The sequence below is a fragment of the Canis lupus genome, chromosome 12, assembly GCF_011100685.1.
Source record: "Canis lupus familiaris isolate Mischka breed German Shepherd chromosome 12, alternate assembly UU_Cfam_GSD_1.0, whole genome shotgun sequence".
In the NCBI taxonomy this organism is placed as follows: Eukaryota; Metazoa; Chordata; class Mammalia; order Carnivora; family Canidae; genus Canis; species Canis lupus.
Window position 1 is genome coordinate 32,549,877 of NC_049233.1, and position 21,779 is coordinate 32,571,655.

Below are 21,779 nucleotides of genomic sequence, written 5' to 3' on the forward strand. Positions count from 1 at the left end.
CATGTTATTTCTTGTCTTTTTGATTCTAGCCATTCTGACAGGGGTAAAGTAATGTTATTGTGGTTTTGATTTGCATTTCCCTGATTAGTAGTGATGCTGCATCTTTTCATGTGCCTGTTAGCCATTTGTATGCCTTCTTGGTAAAATGTCTGTTGGGGCCCCCATTTTAAATCAGGTTGGGTCTTTTTGTTGTTGAGTTGTAGGAGTTCTTTATATATTTTGGGTATCAACCTCTTACTGGATATATCACTTGCAAATATCTTCTCCCATTCAATAGCTGTCTTTTCCTTTTGTTGATGAGTTCCTTCACTGTGTATAGTCCCATTTATTTTATTTTTGCTATTGATGGCAAGGTGCCTGAGGAAACATATCAAAAAAATATTGCTAAGAGAAATGCCAAAAAGCTTACTATTTTTTAAGGAGATTTATGGTTTCAGGTCTTATATTCATCTTTAATCCATTTAGAGCTTATTTTTGTATATGGTATAACAAAGTGGCTCAATTTCATTTTTTCTTATGTAGTTGTCCAGTTTTCACAATACCATTATTTAAAAGGCTGCCTTTTCCTCATCATTTGTTTTTACCTTCTTTCATGTAGAGTAACTGACCATATAAAGACGGGTTTATTTCAGGGATCTCTATTCTATTCCATTGATCCTGGTGACTGTCTTTTGTGCCAGTACCATACTATTCTCATTACTATAGCTTTGTAGTATAATTTGAAATCAGGGGGCTGGATTCCTCCAGCTTTGTTCCTCTTTCTCTTTTTTTTTTTTTTTTAATTTTTATTTATTTATGATAGGCACACAGTGAGAGAGAGAGAGAGGCAGAGACACAGGCAGAGGGAGAAGCAGGCTCCATGCACCGGGAGCCTGACGTGGGATTCGATCCCGGGTCTCCAGGATCGCGCCCTGGGCCAAAGGCAGGCGCCAAACCGCTGCGCCACCCAGGGATCCCCTGTTCCTCTTTCTCAAGATTGCTCTGGCTCTTTGGAGTCCCATAAAAATTTTAGGATTATTTGTTCTAGTTCCGTGAAAAAATGCCATTGGCATTTTGAGGAGGATTGCACTGATTCTGAGGTTACTTTGGGTAGTATGAACATTTTACCAATATTAACTCTTCCAATCCATGAATATGTTATTATCTTTCCAGTTTGGGGGTTGCTTTCATTTTCTTTTCCTCAAGGTCTTTAGGTTTTCAGGGTATAGATCTTTTACCTCCTTGGTTAAATTTATTCCTAGGTATTTTGTACATTTTGATATAATTGTAGATAGGATTGTTAATCTCTCTACTTTGTTATTAGTGTACAGAAATACAATGGATTTCTGTATGTTATTTTGTATCCTGTGACTTTACTGTTCATTTAATAGTTCTAATAGTTTTTGTTTTGTTTTTTTTTTTTGATGGAGTCTTTTTTTTTTTTTGATGGAGTTTTCTATATATAGTATCATGTCATCTACAAATAATGAAAGTTTTACTTCTTTTCAATTTGGATGCCTCTTATTTCTTTTTCTTGCCTAACAGCAGTTACTAGACTTACAATACTATGTTGAATTAAGATGGTGAGAGCGTGTATTCTTGCCTTGTTTCTAATCTTAGGGGAAAAACTTTGAGCTTTTCACCACTGAATATGAGGTCAGCTGTGGGTCTGCCATATATGGCCTTCATACGTTAAGGTATGTTCCCTCTATAACCATTTGTTGAGAGTTTTTATCATAAACAGATGTTGAATTGTGTCAATGCTTTTTCTACATCTATTGAGATGATCATATAATTTTTGCCCTTTGTTTTGTTAATGAGGTCGATCACATTGATTGATTTGCAAAAGCTAAACCATCCTTTCATCCCCTGTAAGATCCTTCTCATGTATTACTGACTTTGATTTCTTGAGAATTTTAGCATCTATGTTCATCAGGGATATTGGCCTAAAGTTTTCTTTTTCTGCAGGGTCTTTGTCTGGTTTTGGTAATAGGGTAAAGCTGGCCTCATAAAATGGGCATGAAAGTGTTCTTCCCTTTTCAATTTTGTATAATAGTTTTAGGCAGATAGATATTAACTCTACTTTAAACTTGTGGTAGGGGGATCCCTGGGTGGCTCAGCAATTTAGCACCTGCCTTCGGCCTAGGGCATGATCCTGGAGTCCTGGGATGGAGCCCCACATCGGGCTCCCTGCATGGAGCCTGCTTCTCCCTCTGCCTGTGTCTCTGCCTCTCTCTCTCTCGTGAATAAATAAAATCTTAAAAAAAAATAAATAAACATGTGGTAGAATTCATTTGTAAAGCCATCTTTTATTTCTGGGCAGTTTTTTGTAAATGATTCGATTTTATTACTAGTAATTGATCTATTCAGATTTTCTATTTTTCACTGTCAATCTTAGAAGAAGCTGTGTTTCTAGAAATGTATCCATCTCCTCTAGGTTGCCTAATTTGTTCGCATATAATTGTTTAAAGTATTCTCTCATGATCCTCTTTTATTTCTGTGCTAACAGTTGTAATTTCTTTTTCATTTTGGATTTGATTTTATTTGGGCTCATTTTCTTGAGGAGTCTGGCTGAAAGTGTGTCAATTTTATCATTTCAAAGAATCAGCTCTTTGTTTCATTGATCTTCTCTATTGGATTTTTAGTCCCAATTTTTTCCAATCTCTTTATTATTTCCTTCCATTAACTTTGGGGTTGTTTGCTCTTCTTTCTCTAGTTCCTTTAAATGTAGACTGTTTATGTGACATTTTTCTTGTATCCTGAGGTAGGCTTGTATTGTTATGACTTCCCTCTTAGACCTGCTTTCGCTGTATCCCAAAGATTTTGGAATGCTGTTTCTGTTTTCATTTACCTCAAGGTATTTCATTTACCTCAAGGTATTTTTGGATTTCCTCTTTGATTTCCTTGCTGACCTACTGGCTGTTTAATAACATGTTGTTAGCTTCCACATGTTAGTGGGGTTTTTTCCCCCCCAATTTTCTTCTTGTAACGGACTTCTAGCTTCATACCACTGTGACTGGAAAGATACTTGATATGGTTTCAATCTCAAATTTACTGAAACTCGTTTTATGACCTAACATATGAACTATTCTAGACAATGTTCCATGTGTATTTGAAAAGAATGTGTATTGTGTTGTTTTAGGATGGAATGTTCTATATGTATCAAATCCATATGATCTAATATGTCATTTAAGGCCAATGTTTCCTTATTATTTTCTGTCTGGATGACCAATTCATTGATCCAAGAGAATACTAAAATCCACTACTATTATTGTATTGCTATTTCTCCTTTTATTTCTGTTAGTATTTACTTTATATGGTTAGGTACTCCAAATTGGGTGCATAAACATTTATACCTTCTTATTAGATTGATACCTTTATCAATATGTAACACTCTTGTTTTTTCTTAACATCTTGGTTTTAAAGACTGTTTTGTCTTTTTTCCATCTTGTTTTCTGGCGCTTTTTGTAGTTCATCTTTGTTCCTTTCTTCTCTTCCCTGATTTATTTCCCTTAGTATCATTAAGTTTCCTTTCTCTTTTTGTATATTTACTCTAAGTTTTTTCTTGTGGTTACTCTAAGTTTCACATATAATATCCATGTATAACATCCATGTATATAACATTATCTTTCAAGTTACCTTGGAACACATCCCAAATCTTTATATTTTTATTTCCTCTACCCACATTTTATATTTTTGATGGCACATTTTACATCTTATTTTATGTATCCCTTCACTAATTTTATATATATATAAAAGATTCAGAGAGAGAGAGAGAGAGCATGCGTGCACACCTAGGAGGAAGGGTAAAGGGAGGACAAAGAAAATCTCAAGCAGACACCCCACTGAACATGCAGCCCAACACGGGGCTCGATCTTATAGCCCTGAAATCATGGCATGAGCTCAAATCAAGAGTTGGGCACTTAACCAACTGAGCCACCCTGGCACCCCACTAACGATTATATTCTTATTTTTTCTATTCTTGTCTTTAACCCTAGTGGTGAACTCCCTTAGCTTTTGTTTATGTTGAAAACTCTTAACATCTCCTTCAATTCTAAATGATAATCTTGCCAGGTAGGAAATTCTTAAGTGGTAGTTTTTTTTTCCCTTTCAGCACTTTAAATATATTATGCCACATAAATAAGTAAATTTAGCTATGTCATTCTCATCTGGCCTGTAAAATTTTCTTTTTTTTTTTTTTTGGCCTGTAAAATTTCTGCTGAAAAATCTGCTGATGGTCTTATGGGGCTTCCCTTGTATACAGTATGTTGCTTTTTCTTGCTGTTTTTAAGATCTTCTCTTTATATTTAACTTTGACCATTTTAATTACAATGTGTCTGAGTGTTTTTCTTTTTAAGTTCATCTTGTTTGTAACTCCCTGGTCTTCCAGAACCTGGATATCTGTTTCCTTCTTCAGATTAGGGAAGTTTTCAGCCATTATTTCTTCAAATAATTTTCTGTCCCTTTCTTTCTCTCATCTCTTCTGGGAATGTTATAATACAAATGTTATCCCATTTGATGTAATCCCTTGAAGTCCCTTAAGTTGTCTTCATCACTTCTTTTAATTCTTTTTTCAATTTGCTGCTCTATCTGGATGTTTTCCATTGCTCTGGCTTCAAGTTTTGCCTTTATGTTTGTATTATCCCTTTTGCTACTGAATGCCTCTACTATATTTTTCAGTTCAGCTATAACTTCTATATAGAACTTTCTTATGTTTTCTGTAGCTTTGCTAAAGTTCTTGTTATGTTCATCCATTCTTCCCCCAACACTGCTAAATAGCTTTATGACCATTACTTGACTTATCAGGTAGGTTGCTTATCCCCCTTTCATTAAGGTTCTTTTTTTTTTTTTTTTTTAATGGAGATTTGCCTTATTCTTTGGTTTGGAACATATTCTCCTATCTCTTCATTCTGCCTATTTGTCTATAACGTATTAGGTGAAATGGCTACCTCCCTCAGTCCTGAAGGAGTGGTCTTGTGTAATAGCTAGTTCATGTGGGCCATTAGAGCAATCTCCCTTGGCTATCAGAGTCAGTCACTTCATACAGGCAACCACTCTATGTGGACATGTCAGGGCTCTGGGCACTCGCCCTGACCAGTTATCGCCTGGGCACCATGAAGGGAGAGTGGGGTTCCAGGAGCTTGCCCATCACAGTTGTGGCTCAGTCTCTGCTGATTAGCTAGGGCTTAGGGTGTCCCTGGAAGCTAATTACAGCTTGGCTCCTGCTACAGGAGGACAGGGCTCAGGTGCTTATCAGCCCAGTTATAGCCCATCTGCTGCACAAGGATGGTGGGACTCAGGTCACTGAACCAACTAGGTTGTGGCCTGGCTGTTGCATAGTAAGGGCCAGGCTCAGTACACTCTCCCAGCCCAGTTACAGCTTGGTTCTCTGCACAGTTGGGCAGGACTTAGGACACCCACTTGGACCAAGTGCAGCTTGGCTACCAGACGGGGAAAATGGGGTTCATGGTGCTCATCTGGCCCATTTGCACCCTGGTTGCTGAGTGAGAACAGGGCTCAGAACACTAGCCTGACCCTTTGTAGCTGGGGTGTAATGTGGTATGGGATGCCTGACAGCCAGGTTAAGGATTAAGTGAGCAGAGTATGCCCTCTGGTGCTAGCATGCTGGAGGGAGAGCTAGAGGGAAACCTGGGTGGCTCAGTGGTTGAGCATCTGCCTTTGGCTCAGGTTGTGATCCTGGGGTCCTGGGATGAAATCCTGAATCAGGCTCCCCCTGGGGAGCCTGCTTTTCCCTCTGCCTATGTCTTTGCCTGTCTCTTTGTGTGTCTCTCATGAATAAATAAATAAAATCTTTAAATGAAAAATGGTACTCAACTGCTGTCACCAGCAAATTAGAATGAGATTCCAAAAATGGACTCTACCAATGCTTCCATCACCATATTAAGTGCCTACAAGTCCCTGTCTTTGCTGCATGCAGCATCCTTAACATTAGTAAGTGGTTCTCTCTCACAATGTAGGCACTTCTCAATCTGTTGCTTTTGTGCTGGATCTCAGGGAGAGCAGATTTGTACACAAGCCACTTAAGAGCAGGATCTTCTGTTACCTATAGTTCTAGCATTCTTCCTCTTTTAAACCCCCTCTGATTTTCAAAACCAGATGTTTTGGGGGAAGGAGGGTGTCATCTTTCCAGTGCTAGCCCCTAGGGTCAGGATGCCTGATAGGGGGCACAATCCCCTCACACCTCAAGGGAGAGTTCCTTATTTTGGGATATCTTCTGATTGTGGGGTCATCTGGGATAGGGGTGGGTGTAAGGCCGACTCTCCTACACTACTTGATGTGTCTCTTTGCCTTTTGTTGCAGAGGTATTATTTATTAAGTTCTCAAGTGGTTTTTAGAGAAAATTTATTCCAAACATAGCTGTAATTTTGTTGTGTCCATGGGAAAAGGTGAGTTCAGGGTCTTCTTGTGCAACAATCTTAAAACCATCATTTTATTCATCAATGTTTTGTTTTGTTTTTTAATAAAGGGAGAATACGAACAAAGAACATGACCAAAAAGGAATCCCAGAAATTAACTAGTTCTATCAGGTAATATCAATATATTATCAATATATATATCAATATATATAGCACATTGTATCTAGATAATTCAGTAGCTGAACTTATTACCCACATTCAAATCCTTCTATTTTCTAATACCTTAAAATATTGTATTTTACAGATTGTTAAAATGTAAGTTAATGTTCTCATGATTTCCCCATCATCTCCTCTCCTCCCTGTCCTCCCTGAGAAACAGAAAGTAGGAAAGATTGTTTCATATTAAAAGAAAACCTAATTTAGGCAGAGTAATTTTCTTTTTTTTTTTTTTTTTTTTAATTTTTATTTATTTATGATAGTCACAGAGAGAGAGAGAGAGAGAGGCGCAGAGACACAGGCAGAGGGAGAAGCAGGCTCCATGCACCGGGAGCCCGACGTGGGATTCGATCCCGGGTCTCCAGGATCGCGCCCTGGGCCAAAGGCAGGCGCCAAACCGCTGCGCCACCCAGGGATCCCCAGAGTAATTTTCTTGTAATTAATCAATTCTTATCAAATTTGTACCTGTAATAACCTTGGTAAAATATAAAAAGAATATATAATAGCATATCCTTAAAACACTGAAATTCATGTAAATAAAAAAGCCTATCCCAATGTTCCTTTAATCTTTCCTTATAGAACTTTCTTATCCCTATTATCATTTGACCCATTTGTTTCTTCTAGTATACTTCTACTACTTTTCAAAACTGAAATAAAGTAATATAATGCTTGAAGACTCTGAAGAATATTACATAATGACTATTGACCAATTATCCACTCACATATAGTTTTAACAGAAGAGTATGTTGCTTTTTACAACCAAATTTATGCCCAAATAAATTCCTTGTCCTCCCAACTCCCTCTAAACAAGCTTATTTTACTCTAATGCTTGTTAATCTCTATTTAATGGATCCCTAAACATAGAACCTCAGTATTCAATATTATTTCCAAAGGAATCTGTTGCTCTAGTCAGTATCAACAATGCCCTTATTTAGAGTCTACTGTCAAATACTGTCAAATACAAGATCATCTAAATACTGCTGGTCTCATTATCTATAAATCTATCTTTTACACTGTTTCCACCAAAGTAATCTCTAGGACTCACATCAGATTATGTCACTCCTGTAATTAACATCATTAAGATCTACAGGACTAATTAGAATAGTTTTCTATTTATTCTTTTAAAGATTTTTTTCATTTATTTGAGACATAGTGAGCATAAGCAGGGCCAGGGGCAGAGGGAGAAGCAGACTCTGCCTTGAATAGGAAGCTTGACACAGGTCCCTGTGAGCATGACCTGAGCCGAAGGCAGATGCTTAACTAACTGAGCCACCCAAGAGCCCCCAGTTAGAAGAGTTTTCAAAGTGCTCTGGAAGGGCACTCTAGGAGTTGGGGTAGATGCCTTTAAGGCCACTACGGTAGAGAAGAAGACTGGTAGCTGCATGGGGACCTGCTACTACTTTAACCAGAGCAATTCTATGTTGTACACCTAACTTTTTTATATATCAGAATTTCATGTAAGATTGTTTAAAAAAAGTTGTTTTGTTACTTTTTTTTTTCAATGAGAGGTAGAATTACTGGTCTTGTGAATAGACTGTAATTATCTAATCCTGGCATACAAAACCCTTCATGATCTGACCCTTACCAACTTCATCTCATGCCTCACACCTCTGAATTGTTCTCTAGTTTTATACTACTTCTAGCTTTGCCCTAGTTTCCACACTTTGCTACATATAGTGCCTTCATCTAGAATTTCTAACTTCTTAACCCTACTTCTTTAGCAAATTTCAATGCCCTTCAGGTCTCAATTACATCATGTGTGAGAAATATGCCTTGACTTATAAGGGTGCCTTGCTTATAACTCAATTATATTACAAAATGCTATACATTAACATTATTGGTCTGCACATTTATTTTATCACTAGATCCGCCAAACTCTGAATCACTCAGAAAATTCTTAAAAACACAGATTTCTCGGGATCCCTGGGTGGCGCAGCGGTTTGGCGCCTGCCTTTGGCCCAGGGCGCAATCCTGGAGACCCGGGATCGAATCCCACGTCGGGCTTCCGGTGCATGGAGCCTGCTTCTCCCTCTGCCTGTGTCTCTGCCTCTCTCTCTCTCTCTCTCTCTCTCTCTGTGTGTGTGACTATCATGAATAAATAAATAAAATCTTAAAAAAAAACAAAAAACAAAAAAAAAAACACAGATTTCTCAGCCAGATTGAAAAAAGTACAGTAGACTATTTGGTGTGTAAAAGCAAGTCTTAATTGTTTTTTCTCCTACTTTTATTCCAAAAACAGATTTATTCAATTGATAATTTTTCTTTATTTTATTTTATTATTTTAATTGATATTTTTTCTAATAATATTTAACCAAAATTGTTTTAAAAAAGAAACCTTAATTCACATGAATTCATTTCCTTCTGTGGAATTTATTTATTTGTTAAAAGAGCTGAACTAAATTCCTAAGTAGCTTAATATGAAAATCTTAGAAAATAAAGACATGTCCTTGGTAATACCTTGTGGTAACATGGGACCAGAACACAACATCTTTTTACGACCTTTTATTTGTCTGAAAAGAACAATAAAAGTAAGTTGTCATAGTTTTGGATTATCTACCTTTTCAGCTTTTTTTTTTTTTTGGATTGCATATTTAAGTTTTAATGATTATCAGAAAATCTAACTGTAATATTTAATTATGGCAAAACTGTCAAAAAACATTACATAAAACATTTAATCATTACAATCTTATGTCTTTATAGAATAATCTTTTGAATTTAGCCTCAGACTTTGAAAAAAAGGTATAAAAAAAAAGCTATCCTTTTCAGAAACTAAACTTCCACTGCTTACTACTGCCCTCTAGTGAATTATCAGAAAATCAACAAGGCTAAAGAGATTATATCCTTTAAAAATGCTTCTAAGGTTGGTCATAATTGCCTCTAATATTATGCTTCACCTTCCAAAAATAAATCACCATATATAATAAAACCCGGCGTTTGAAAAAGTATATACAAACTACAAACCTTTCTAAAACCTTGTTATCTTGCCCAGTTTAGAACAGCACCTTTTCCCTCAATCTCTCTCTCTCTCTAATATCTAGAATAAGTTTCCAACCTGTGATCCTTAGATTACTGTATAGGGTCAACACCAACCACTGCTTGTAGACTGCAAAAATGTCTGGCATATATTTGTAACACCTATTACTCAAAGACGTATGCACTTCTAACTAATGAAACAATTCATCAAACACATACTCAATTAAGATTTCTTCTTTACTCATGGACTTTAAGACACATATTTTATCACATTTAACATTAGTGAAATCTGTATACATCTTATAAATCACTGGCTACACAGAAGTCATGACATACTTGTCATTACTTGCACACTTACAAATTTGGTCACAGCCAGTTACACTATAGTTACATGCATTCTTGCTACCACTCCTGAGTTTAATTGCCACTTAAAATATCTTTAAGATAGTACTGTGATTTAACATTGAAACAAAAGGTAATGTGTAAGAAGAAAGAGAACAAAGAAGCAAATAGTGAGGCAAATATTTATTGAAACAAAGAGCAGAGACACTTAGATGGCTTAGTTGATTAAGCTTCTGACTCTTGGTTTCAGCTCAGGTCATGAGATCAAGCCCACATGGGGCTCTGTGCTGAGCATGGAGTCTGCTTGAGATTCTCTCTCCCTCTCCCTCTGCCCCTCCTGAATGTGCTTGTTCTTACTCTCTCAAAATAAATAAATCTTAAAAAAAAAAAAAGAAACAAGGAGCAGCATAATCCCATATTTCTTGCAAAGCAACAACCAAATGTTTTATGAGCTTAGAGGAACACACCCAAAGTAAAAGCCATTTTTCATTTGCCCATCACATGGCAGGACAAGAAATAAAAGCAAAAACAGCTTACACTTACAAAATGTGTATGTTAGCAGCTTCAGAGAAAATTCCAGACAAGAGTGGAGGCCTTAAGAAAAGCTCATCACCAATTCTCTTGATAGTGTAAAAGAAGCATCTTGTATATAGTAAAATAAGAACATGAATAACATATTTTAAAAAGTGATTCAGGAGACTCAGATTCCAAATGTGAAGTTTTAAGGAACACCTTTCCAATTTATTTCACTTATATTTTCCTTATTACACATGAAGAATGATACAATTTTTAAAAAGTACTTATATAAGTTAAAAAAACAAAAATAAAAGAATACAAGTTTAAAAGATTTGCACTAACATAAAACAAAAATTATAAATAGAAAGCAAAGGCAGAGATCATTATATTGGTATGTAAAATAAAGGTACATCTTACAGTACCTTTGTATACCAAAGGTATACAGTGGTATAGACTCAATGAAACATAGTATCACATAGAAAGCTGAGGAAGTTGGACTTTTAAAGAGCATTTCTCTCTTTAAAGATTATTGAGAACCAATGCTCTATTTCTATTTCTGAATCTTTAGTTTATCACTTTTTCTTTAATCCACTACTTTATATTTTATGTTAAATGTATATAGATTAGCATGTTATATTGTATATGTGCATAAATATATATGTGTGACAATATAGTCAATATTTTACTGGTATGTGTATATAATAAAAAGTTCAGTAGCCACTGCTTCTATAGGCACTTTGGTGGTCCACACGACACATTTTATATGAAAGTATTATTATTCAACATTTCCCCACTTGGTGGCACCAAAAAATTAAAATATCTACATAAATATTTGTGTCTAGAGGTTTTATTATTTTTAAAGTAGCATTCCCTTTCAATTTAAGCTGAATAGGCAAGCTGTATGTTGTTTGACATTCTTCTAATATTGAGTACCTAATTATTGGGTTATCCCTTTCAACATAGTAGAGATAATCTCGGTAAAATTTAAATAATCACCTAGATGCTAAACTAAACAATAGTGGGTAGTTAAGAAAATCATACTCTACTGACACATTACAAAAACTTCTCTGGGCTCAATATTAACAGTTACAGACTTCATGATAGACATGACTTTACTTTAATAATTAGTTCTTTGCACTCAGGTTCCAAGTACTTAAGTATTAACTTTTAATGTTGAATAAAATCAATCTCTTGGATCACCTGGGTGATTAAGCATTCAACTCTTGATGTTAGCTCAGGTCATGATATCAGGGTCATGAGACTGAGTCCCGTGTTGGGCTGGACGCAGAGCTTAGAGCCTGCTTATGATACTCTCTCTCCTTCTCCTGCCCCTTCCTCTGCTTACACGCTCTCTCAAAAATAAGTAAAATAAAATAAATCTCTTCTAGTTCCCGTGAATATACACTGTACTTCTTTCCATGCTCTACAAGGTGAAAAGCTCAATTCTCAGGCTTTTCCATAACAGGTTAGGACAAAACTTTACATCTGCAGGAAACAATCAGCACTATTAACCACCTCTCTATAATAAAATCACATTTCTATAAACAGTTGATTTTCAATAAAGTTTGAGTATTAATGGCCCATTACTACAGATGAAGAAGCTCGGGTTCAGATACTAGGTTTTACATAAAGACTTTCACTCACTACTAGCGCTCAGCTATAAAGGCCATGCTCTCCCTCCACTAAACAGGGTCACCTCGATACACACTAGATAGTAAAACTGGCCTGACTGGCTTGGTAGCAAAACATTCTCCCACAGACTTCTGAGTATATTCTGTGCTATTTAAATGATGTTTGTCTATCCATCCCCTCCCCCAAGTAACTACCACCCAACTTGGAATATCTCTTTTGACTTACTCATCTTTTCATAAGCCACATTCTCACTGATCATGATACAACTGAGCATCTAGTTTATTTTCACAGTAAGACATGGAAAGAGCTGTGGATTATAGTTTAAACCATGCTAAACCATGAATATTCAACAATTTGAGCTACTAGTGACTACTTGGTGAGCAACAAATTCCAAGACTTGATAAACTGCTTACTTAAATTATCAAAATCTTATTAAACATTATTCCTACTTTAGAAATTAGTAAATTTAGATAGTAAAGTAGTTCAAGGGACCACAGACTTAAAAAGACTTTTTAGTAGTGAAGACTACTGAAGACTACTAAAGACTCTCCACCAGGATCACATTTTATTGCCTATGCTACTTAAGAAAAAATAGAACTCCCTAGATAGTTTGACCTTGCTATACTGTTACACTGGACCCTCTCCCTTGGGCTTAGGACTTAAGGGACCCCTCCCTACTTATTCAGCATACCTTCTATGTCTTTCAGGTTCCTAGCCAAAGCCCCATCATAGAGTCCTCTATCAATGCCCTCTACAACCTAAAAAAGTAAAGCTCTTCTAAGAATACCTTAACTAAGTCAGTATGATTATTTTATCTGGTTTAATTATTTAAATGATAATTTTCACAGTTTTTGTTAGAGTAATATAAAATATTAATTCAAAATATTTTCTTTACAATAATATTGTTCTTACAGGGAAGCTTTCAAAGAATTTTATAATTTCACACATTTTTCCCACTCCTACTCATCACTGCCACAGCTTATGTAATTCAGAGCCATTAGAGTAATAGTATTAAAATGTTAGATAGGTTCTATCATACTTCTCCATTTAAAACCTCCCAATGGTTTCTAATCTCAATCAAAATAAAATTCAAAATCCTAACCATGGTGTATAAGGTTCTACATAACATGGCCTCTGGCTATTTCTCATTTAAACTTCATTCATCCTTCCCCTTGTTAACTGAGCGCCAGCCACACTGGCTTTGCTTCTTTGCTATTATCTGAACACAGCACACATGTGCCTACCTCACAATTTCTGCACTTACTCTTCATTCATAGCTGGCTTAGTCACTTTACTCAAGTCTCTATTCAAATGTTAGAGAAGTCATTCCTGACCTTTATAGTAGAACCAGCCTCCTGTATTGTCTATCCCATTATACTGCCTTATTTTTTTCATTGCAAATACCATTTGAATATTGGACATCAATCCTCGATGGGTCTCTCACTTCTGTTAACCTTGCAAGCCAGGTACACATGTTCACTTTTTTCCATACTATCCTTTCAAGGATGTTTATATAGAAAACAGCCTTGGAAAACAAAGACAACATCTTTCTCTGGAGCAAAGAGCAGGCAGGATTATTGTCCATTATAAAAGATTTAGCTTCCCTCAGGTTAATGTTCCTCTTCTATACGAAAGTATTATCTTATGCACTTCACACTGCCCAATGGGAATTGGAACTCAGGAAGCCAGCACAAGAAAATGTTAACCCTATGGCTGTTAATGGTGCAATATAAAGGTCTTTGTCTTTGACCCAGAAGTCTTGCATTTCAGCCAACAACCACAGAAATACAGCAGGCTGCAGGTAGGGTAAAATGTTAGACTCTTCATAGTTCTTGATGTTGACCTTACATATTGGTTTCCTCTTTTTCCATTTGTTTCACCTGACTAATCTTTTGTCAACTGTTATATACTCATTTTCCTGTAGTTTTCAAAGCGCTTTTACATCTATCATTTGACCTTTAAAAATCTCTAAAAGGCATTTTTTTAAAATTAGCATTTAATGGGTAAGACGCTGACCTAGGAAGGTTAGAAAACAAATGCAAAATCAGCTTAACACATCAGTCACAGAATAGCAATTAGAGTCCAGGTCTAACTCATAATTTGTTGTTAACTTGTGACTGCTTCTTAAAAGACAAATAAATAGGGGTCCCTGGGTGGTTCAGTTGGTTAAGTGTCCAACTCCTGATTTGGCTCAGGTCATGATCTCAGGGTCATGGAATCGAGCTCTGTGATGGGCTCCATGCCAGGCATGGAAGCTGCTTAAGATTCTTTCTCTCTCTTCCTCCCTCTCCCTCTGCCCCTCCCCACTCACACACTCTCTCTCCAAAAAGAAAAAAAATACAGATAAATAACATAGTACACATATATTCTATGAAATGGAAGGATAATTACCTGCTGATATTATGACAAATTCCTTACAGAGTAATACAATGAAAAAAACAAAAATGACAATGAATAAAATGGAGTGTCCAAATAAGTACTTGACAGATATTAAAATGCATGTATTTTAGACTTCTTTTATTCTAAATGATGACCCTTGAATAATTATGTAACAAAGTTAGATTCTGCTATCACACTAACAGCCCATTTTTTTCATGTCTAAAGAAAGACCTATTGGAACAATATCCAAAAATGCTTTCTTTATAACCAGTATTTCCCATTTCTGTAAGAACTAAAAATGCTGTAAACACAAACTCCATTAATCTGAAAAGGTTCATGATAATTTAAAGTTTCCTACACTACTCTCTTTCAAGATGTAGGTTAGAAGCATTTGTTACTGGTTCTCCCTCTATAATTTGAGCAAAAAACTCAAAAAGGAGTCTGAACACAAGTCTGGCAGGCTATAACTCATACTTTACTATCTCCAGAAAGATGGGGGAAAAAAGTAGTCTCTCAGAGTAGAAGATTAGATTCTGTATACTACAGAAATATCACGTTATATAAAAAATCGAATTTTAAAAACCCTATATGCCCAAGTGGAATGAATCTATTGCATCAGTAATAGATACTGATCTACACAGTTCAGAGTTCTAATATGCTTATAAATCACTAAATCTATTGCATATAATATAACCAACTCCAAGTTTTACAAGTTATAAAATGTTTCTGAATATTAAATTTCAAAAATACAGATAAAATGACTGTGACTAAGTTGTTAAAAATTTATCCTCCCCTTAAGTAAAGAAAACTTAAGAACATGAAGAAGAAAGTACTAAAATATTGAAGAGGAAAATATAATTAAATTGAATACATGACAAAGATAAAATGAAATTGCTTCATAAAGTAATTTCTTGATTTTAACTCAATTATCACCATTACACTTACTGTGTAAGTTATAGCTGCCAACATTCCAATCAAGGTCAGAGAACTAATAGAAAATGACAATGCAGCTAAACCATCTGCAAAAAAAGAAGAATTTTGTTAAAAATGTACACATATACTATCCAAATATTTATGTTCAAATCAACATAAAGATATAAAAACTGGGTTTTTATATATTCTGAAGGAAAAAACCCAATGTGTATCACTTTGTCTTTGAAGTGCCAACTCCAAGTGGAGAAAAGAGCTTTTAAGGTTATTTTTCTTTCTTTCTTTTAAGATTTTAAGTAATCTCTACACCAAATGTGGGGCTTGAGCCCAAAACCCTGAGATCAAGAGTTACATGCTTTACTGACTGAGCCAGCCAGGTGCCAGAGAAAGAAATTTTTAAAGAGCTCTTCACAAATTGACTTGCAAAAGATCTTCTGAACTATGATTTTCTTTCTTTCACTTCTTAAAATTAAAGAGGAAAATTACTGTCTAATTATTGAGCTTAAAAAGAAATCAACAAAATAGTAGATGCTCAAAAGGTGGCAAAAAAACTATCCTAGACTTTCTGAATAGCAGTGCTTGAGAAATAACATTACATAGGAAACCCACTGATCTTGACTACTTCTTCCCTCTGCCCTCAATCTTGATATTCCTAATTTCTTTTTTTTTAATATTTTATTTATTTATTCATGAGATACAGAGAGAGAGAGAGGCAGAGAATAGGCAGAAAGAGAAGCAGGCTCCATGCAGGGAGCCCATTGTGGGACTCAATCCCAGGGCCTCCAGGATCACGCCCTGGGCCAAAGGCAGATGCTAAACTGCTGAGCCACTCAGGCATCCCTTCTAATTTCTTTCTTAATTTTCAAATTAAGTTTTCAACATATAGCCTAAAATTAAATCTTAAAGAGTATATTTCCTTCATTAATTTGAAAAGAGCTAGACTGCCCATCTGGCAGGAAAAAACAAAAACAAAAAGCAAACAAAATTCAAACAAAGCACTAACATAGGAATACTATAACAAGTTAGACTTAGTAAATTATTTAAGGAAAGGCTAATAAGTCAGAGGCAGGAATGATACTTTTAAATAATTATACTAGACTATACAATGATGTACTATGCAAATTTGAATATTCATAAATGGGAGTAATAATAACTTTTCAGTTTTAATACAGGTCCTATTGAACTTGTTTTGATCTAGTTAAAATACAGGTCCTATGCAACTAAATATAATTTTAATTTAATGTATATTAATCTTTCATGAATAATAAAATTAAAACCATCTATCTTCTTAAAATTCACGTCTCAGTTTTATATAGTACATGAAGAAAGCATATTTTTAAATTCACAAACTACGCAATGCTAAATTTTAAGCCTTCATTTCACAAAACATTTTAAAATATTAGATTTTATTAAAAACATTTTGATGCTAGATCTTCTTGATCTTACTAGAATTATCAACAGAAAGTGTTCATAAAACTAGGAGAGGCGCACCTGGGTGACTCAGTTAAGTATCTGCCTTTGGCTCAGGTCATGATCTCAAAGTCCTGTGATGGAGCCCCATGTCAGCCTCCCTTCTTAGCAGGGAGTCTGCTTCTCCCTCTCCCTTTGCCCCTATCCCCTGCTTGTGCATGTGCACACACACTCTCTCTCTCTCTCAAATAAATAACATCTTTAAAAAAAAAGATGAAAAAATTAGGAGATATCTGGTATTTAGCTAATAGCAATTTTAAAGTACTATCACTTATAAAACACATTCCAATATCAAAAATACAAAAATGTTGGAAAATATGCCTCTTACAATTGATAAAATGGAATACTATGTTAACATATTTGGCCAATTAAAAAACTTAGTATTACTAACAAAGATAAGCAAAATGTACTCCAGGATACAGTGTTTAAGATTTGAGATAAAAGAAAATAATATTAAGACTAAAGAGCATGAGATTACAGAAATTAGAATAATGCTACTTATAATTACCAATTCAAGTTATACTAATACTCAAAGACTAGTATAAATTAATGTATAAGACGGAAGAGTAGTTATGCAAGAGACCTTAAGGAGTTAACTATAAGAAGCAATTTACTTCTCAGTAATAGGATCAGGTGCATAAATCCTAACAATTCAGTATTAGTACATGCCAGGACTGCTATCCTAGTCTTGCTAGTATCAGCAAGATATTAATGGACCACAATTTACAAGATGAAATCTTAAGTGGAAAGCAAGAAAATTAAGAAGTTGTACAGCAAGGATTCCAAGACTTAATTTAATCATCCTTTAATATCGTATCTGGGTGAGGAAAAAGTAATGCTGATCAAGATTGTACAGTACTTATTAAAAGAATAAATACCAAAATCAATAAACATTTTTCACATTTATAAAATACTCTAGGTTTCTTTGAAAATAAAGTTATTACTATGTCCAAATGCACATGAAATTCTGAAAAGATACACATTCTTATTTGATATCAGTTTATAATACCAACTGTATTTTTCAATGATTGAGCATTTTTCTTAACCTAACCTCCTAAAGTTGCCTAATTTTTTTTTTCCTTTTAAAAGCCAAAGACACATTGATTAATAAGTTAAGGAAAACTTCTGGAAAAGCAATTCCAAAATGTTTTGGTGAAGTAAATTTATAATAAAATGTTATTTCATTCATATAAAACCTCTGTAATTTATATTCCACATAAAAAATTAATGATGATCAAACAGCGATATATAGTTCATTGGCTAAAAATTAAAAAAAAAAACATATCAAGTACTTTTCTGTAACATATTCTATGTAATCCCAAGTGATTTAACAAACAACTAGAAATTATAAGACCTTCACTACTGAAATATTTTGAAGATTAGAGTTTTTTTCAACTTGGTAACTGTATGAAGAAGAGACTTAACTATATAATAACTAGCAATGAGTATTAACAACACAAAGCTCCCAATTTTTCTAGTACACTTTTAACCACAAGTCAAAAGAACTGTGAGTTAAATTCTTAACACGGTAAAAACAGACTACTCAGAAAAGTCCCAAGAGTCATAAAATATTATGAATATTTTTTTATTTTTTTAATTTTAATTTTTAAAAATTTTTTAAATTTATTTATGATAGTCACACAGAGAGAGAAAGAGAGAGAGAGAGGCAGAGACACAGGCAGAGGGAGAAGCAGGCTCCATGCACCGGGAGCCCGATATGGGATTCAATTCCGGGTCTCCAGGATCGCGCCCTGGGCCAAAGGCAGGCGCTAAACCACTGTGCCACCCAGGGATCCCCCTGAATATTTTTTTAAAAAGAATACTTACGACTACTTCCAAGCTCTTCAAACAGGAACTTCACTTTTTCCCACTCTGTAGAATTTTTGTTATTTGGAATATTCAGAGGTACAAAAGCACTACAAAAAAGAAAATAACTCTGCTTAATGTTGTAAATAAAAAAATCTGAATAGAAGATAATGGTCTAAAACTCAAATTCTAGCAATCTTTTAACACAAAAGTCAACTCCCCCAACACACACAAATTAACAAATCAAAACTGCACCATGTACAGAGGGGTGTGATAAGTCTCCTACCTATGTATTTATCATATTATAAATTTCTTTTAATAGTTTTATTACCTCATTCAATATAGTTTCCTTTGTAGTCTGTATTTTACTTTTTGCATTTAAAATATTTTGAGAGGGAGCCCTGGGCCAAAGATGATCAATAAGGTCCATGGCACAAAAAAAGTTAAGAATTTCTGTGTTGAATCAGGAGAACAGAATATAAATTATATGTAATGATTTCAACATATTTATGCATATAGAATAGAAAGGAAATATATGAAAATAAACAATAAAGATCTTATTGTGAGACTAGGGGTAATTTTTTTACTCTCTTCTTAGCATTTTTTTTAGGTCATTCAAAGAGTCTAACCAATACATAGAGTGAAAGTAGTTTCTATTTATTTTTCAATCCACAGCTGGCATCATAAAAATAACAGTGATAGATGGCTTCCTAGGACTTGCTCTAGATGCTTAAACAGGGACAAATTGAAGACAGAGATGAAAGAAACAAGTAAGAGAAAGAAATGACAAAGAAATAATCAAGAAAAAGAAAGAAAAGAGAAGGAAGAAGAAAGATACCACTTTAGTATCTAGCTCAGAAACAAGACTAAAGTAACGGGCTGAGTATCCCTAAATTGTGTATGTGGATAATCAAACAAATTTAAGAAATAACTCTAATACTACCTCCTTTCTAACCTAATTTTAATTGTAAATCACAAAAATCTATAAAGAAGAAATGCTAAATGAGTTCAACAATATAGTAAATATCTACTCTGATAATGTGTGTAACTAAAACAAAGTATAATTCTCTTTTTTTAGCCTTTACTCCTGGGTACTACTGATACTTACTATTCTTATAAAAAGATGAATAATCAGAGCACGTCAGAAAGTTATTAAAACTTCTAATTATTTGCATTGATGTCCATTTATTGCATTCTTAACCTTGGAGACTTATTTCATACCACTTTGAGAAAGAAAAGTGATTACTCACACAGAGAGCAATAAATGTAAAATAGTTCATTATTGCCCTGGCCATAAAATCAAAAGCAAATTAAAGTAGTAAAGTGGAATCAAAAAATTAAAAAAAAACTATTGCAAATTATGCTTCTATAATGATATTAACTTATTTATTTGCATTGAACAAAAGTATAAACCAAGCAAGAAAAAACTACCTATATAATATCCTTCGATTTTATTTGGACAGAGTTTTTTCCATATATATGCTTATTTTGAATTTGTTAGTTGGGAATGACCAATTCTGTGAGTATGGGGAAAAACTTCCATGTACAAAATACCACTGATTTTATTTAAAATAGAAATATATATTACAAATATCTAAAAAAAGTATTTGTACTTAGCATATTTATTATCTATATCAATTTTAGGTAATCAAAGGTTCTGCCTAATGGTAGAAGAAAATTAACTCTTAGTTGTTGATGACACTTACATGTTCAAACTCCTGAGTTGGACTCTTTAGCAATTCAAATATATAACAAAAAACTATGACCAAGAAAAAAAAATTTTTTAAAGGATCAAATGGCCCAAACTACTGTCAGAATGACTCCAGGAAAATACTTATTTTGAAGAGATCCAGTAGAGTTAGCATTTTAGCACTTACTTTTAGGTAGGAACTAGAGGTAGTCACAAAAGCACAAACCCCAAAGCAGGTTCCCCTCAATGAGGAGAATCGCATTGCCACCAGGATTGTATAATCTAAGAAACAGATGTGAAATATTTTCACATAAACTAAGAGAAACACCATAGAGGCAGAATTCAAGAGTTATAACTAAATTAATCTACATGTCCCAAACAGTAATATTCAAAACATTTCACAACCAATTTGGCAAAGACACAAACGAGCCGACAAAGGCACTGGCCTTAATTCTGAAGATCCTACTGAACCAGGATTTACCCTTTAAATGGGCCTAGGGTGGCATAAGAAGATTCAGGAAGGCAAAGCAGCAGCTGACTGATATGAAAGCATTTCAACCTCTTAACAACAGAAGGGGCAAACCAATGTTCACTGGCCAAATGTTATCCTGTAGAACAAAGATCTATAAAGAGAAAGGAAAATCTCCTAAAAGATGCAAAGGCAACTAAAATTAAAGTCAGATATGTCTGGAATACAGATATATCAATTTTGATGAGGAGGCAGCATTTAATGGTTATCAGCTGTTTACTAAATGATAATGACGTAACCAAGAGTATGAGTATAATGAGATTTGTGTGGTAGAAAATACAGGTATTTTCTTAATCTCAGTCTCTCAAAAAAAAAAAAAAAAAAAAGCATAAAGAGAACCTTAGCTTCCAAAAATACACCATACTAGATCAAGAACTGGAGCCTCAAAAGGTTATAAATTTTTCTTATAATCTTAAAAACAGTAAAACTGAATAACTGCTTAGTAAAAATATTTTATACCCAATCTGACTCATGGTATTAGTTTAATATAGATTGTCTCTTAAGGAAAAGACAAAGGAAAGGCTAATGAATTTCAGTAGATATGAAACTGAAATGATAAATTCAGTAGAAAAGAAAATAAGATTTTCACATCTTATACCAAATCACCAAGTCATATTTATCTTCCAAACAACTTACCAGTTTCTTCCTTTCTGCTCTCTTTGTAACTACTCTAATTCAGACTCTCATCTATCACCTGAACTATTACAATGATTATATAATCTGTCTTCCTAACTACCATTTATATTCCAATTCTCCAATCCAACTCCCAAATGCCCCTTCAAATGCATCCTTCACAGTGCTGTAACTCTTAAAATAAATTCATATATATTTACTTTTATGCATTCACACATACAAATGTATACACATCTCCACTGTCTTTCAATTGTTCAGCAGGATAAAACTCAAAATTTCTTAAACATTGTTTGTAAGACCCAGAGTC

General features: G+C 34.4%; 1 protein-coding gene across 2 annotated transcripts in view; it reads right to left on the reverse strand.

Annotated features, from left to right (window-relative positions):
• LMBRD1 (LMBR1 domain containing 1) overlaps nt 1-21,779 on the reverse strand; it is a 109,793-nt gene that overhangs the window by 51,858 nt on the left and 36,156 nt on the right. For both annotated transcript variants that reach the window (XM_038554443.1, XM_038554444.1), the window contains exons 6-7: nt 18,642-18,730; nt 15,360-15,433 (exon numbers count right to left, since the gene is read on the reverse strand). In XM_038554443.1, coding sequence (XP_038410371.1) covers nt 15,360-15,433; nt 18,642-18,730 — 163 coding nt within the window. The remainder of the gene's footprint in view (nt 1-15,359; nt 15,434-18,641; nt 18,731-21,779) is intronic.